The sequence below is a fragment of the Sinocyclocheilus rhinocerous genome, unplaced genomic scaffold (assembly GCF_001515625.1).
Source record: "Sinocyclocheilus rhinocerous isolate Xijiao unplaced genomic scaffold, SAMN03320098_v1.1 scaffold1595, whole genome shotgun sequence".
Classification (NCBI taxonomy): Eukaryota; Metazoa; Chordata; class Actinopteri; order Cypriniformes; family Cyprinidae; genus Sinocyclocheilus; species Sinocyclocheilus rhinocerous.
The window spans coordinates 396,739-398,574 of record NW_015655715.1 but is presented as its reverse complement, the minus strand read 5'-3'; the positions used below and the strand labels follow the sequence as shown (position 1 = coordinate 398,574).

The window sequence follows — 1,836 nt, the reverse complement described above, 5'->3', positions numbered from 1 at the left end:
AACAAAGAACAAATCATTTTGTACCTTCTATTTTAAAAGGTTATTACATTAGTCACGACAAATGACAATTTAATGCAAATCCAACCAACCATAATAAGAAATTGAAATTAGAATTTTTGAGGCATCTATGTAACATTGTTCTTATGAGGAATTTGCTCCCAACATTAAACATAACACAATAAAGTCCAACAGTCTCATACACAATAAAATACAATACTGCGCAATTTACAAAACAGTGCTACTAAAAAAATAAGAGCTGTAAGAGATAAGAGCGGTGTCGCAAACAAATAGTCCAGAATTGGGGGATAAATAATACATTAAAGTAAATTAAATAATTTAATATTAATTATTTTAAACCTCTCTTTACTGACTCTCCACCATAGACTGCATCTCCACACTAAAAAAAATGTCACGATCAACTGCACTGCATTATAGGGCGTGGCTTTGCGCTATGACGTTCTTGACAGCTGGCCAACCACAGCGGCCCATCCGTGTAGCAATAAACAGAAACAGAAATGATTCAGAAGTAGTGAGGCAAACATCATCGAGGGGGATTTTCTGCCGTTTACAGCGTGAGAGCACAAACCCGGCCTGTACAAGCATATGTAACTTAGTCTGAAGATACATGACTGCAGTCAGGAGGTGTTGTTTACATTTTTGATCATGGATTGGAGCACACAACAGTTGTTTTACACTATAATATTCCTACTTTCCGGAGAAAGCGCAGTTCATTTAGGAAGTTGCGTATCAGCTGTAAACAACGGTAAGTCTGCCTTTCTGTTCTGTATATATAGATATATAATCCCTGTAACGTCAGACTAACTGCTATTAATACAGTTAATATCGAACCATTCTGAAATTTAAAACTTTAAAGAGTAAAATGACTCAAGCCCTGCCAGTCTGATGGGGAAAGCGCTATTATCTAGTGAGTGAGCGAGTGAGTGAGTGAGGGGAAGCAGGTTGTTTGAGTTGGTTATATAATGTCTGCGTGCTGCTCTGAAACATTTAATACACTCAAACATGGACCGTTAGCAGTTCACATGTGTGAGTTTGTGGGTCTGGACAGGTTCAAGTTCACACGACAGGTTCACACGGTGCCTGTTTTAGAGGGTCATCATGGCCAGTGTTTGGAAATCAATATACGCAGTTTTAAAACAGCACTGAAATAATAACCCGCTTCATTGTCTCGATGTAGATCACGGCTCATATCCACCTCCTCATATTTCAGTTAGATTTGTGTGTGGTGTGTGTGTGTGTGTGTGTGTGTGGGTGGGTGGGTAAGGGTGAGAGAGAGACTTTCAGCCATGCATTACACCATTTTTTGCCCATTAGCCTTCAAATGATGAAACAAATCCATATCTGCATCATATGCATTTGCAATATTTACTGTATTATTATTTCATTAATGTTAAATCCTGTATTAAAATACACATTTAAACAAATATAATATAAATACAGTTCATTACATACTCTCAGAAATTAAATATTTGGAATAAAAAAATGTGTTTTACATCAAACTGTTTTTATATAGCTTTTCGTTTAAGCTTTCAGGTTTGACATATTTTCAGGATTTGCTATATTATTTATATAAAGTTGATGTACATAATTCAATACAGTTTGTAGGTTTATAGTGTAATAAATATCTACAATCAAATATTATATTAACAAACATTTATTTATATTATTTAATAAAATGTTTTATAGGTTATTAATGAAATTTAATTACATATAACTATAACAGTTATTATTTTAGTATCTATCTCTAATTGTATTATGTAATTCTAAATATAATTTAATACATTTTATTACACACACACACACACACACGCACACACA

The 1,836-nt window shown here is 34.0% G+C and overlaps 1 protein-coding gene across 1 annotated transcript in view; it reads left to right on the top strand.

Moving 5' to 3' along the window:
* Positions 1-529: 529 nt before the first annotated feature.
* LOC107718898 (lymphocyte antigen 75-like) overlaps positions 530-1,836 on the top strand; it is a 30,397-nt gene continuing 29,090 nt past the window's right edge. The window contains exon 1 of the mRNA XM_016526154.1: positions 530-763. Coding sequence (XP_016381640.1) covers positions 664-763 — 100 coding nt within the window. The 5' untranslated portion in view covers positions 530-663. The remainder of the gene's footprint in view (positions 764-1,836) is intronic.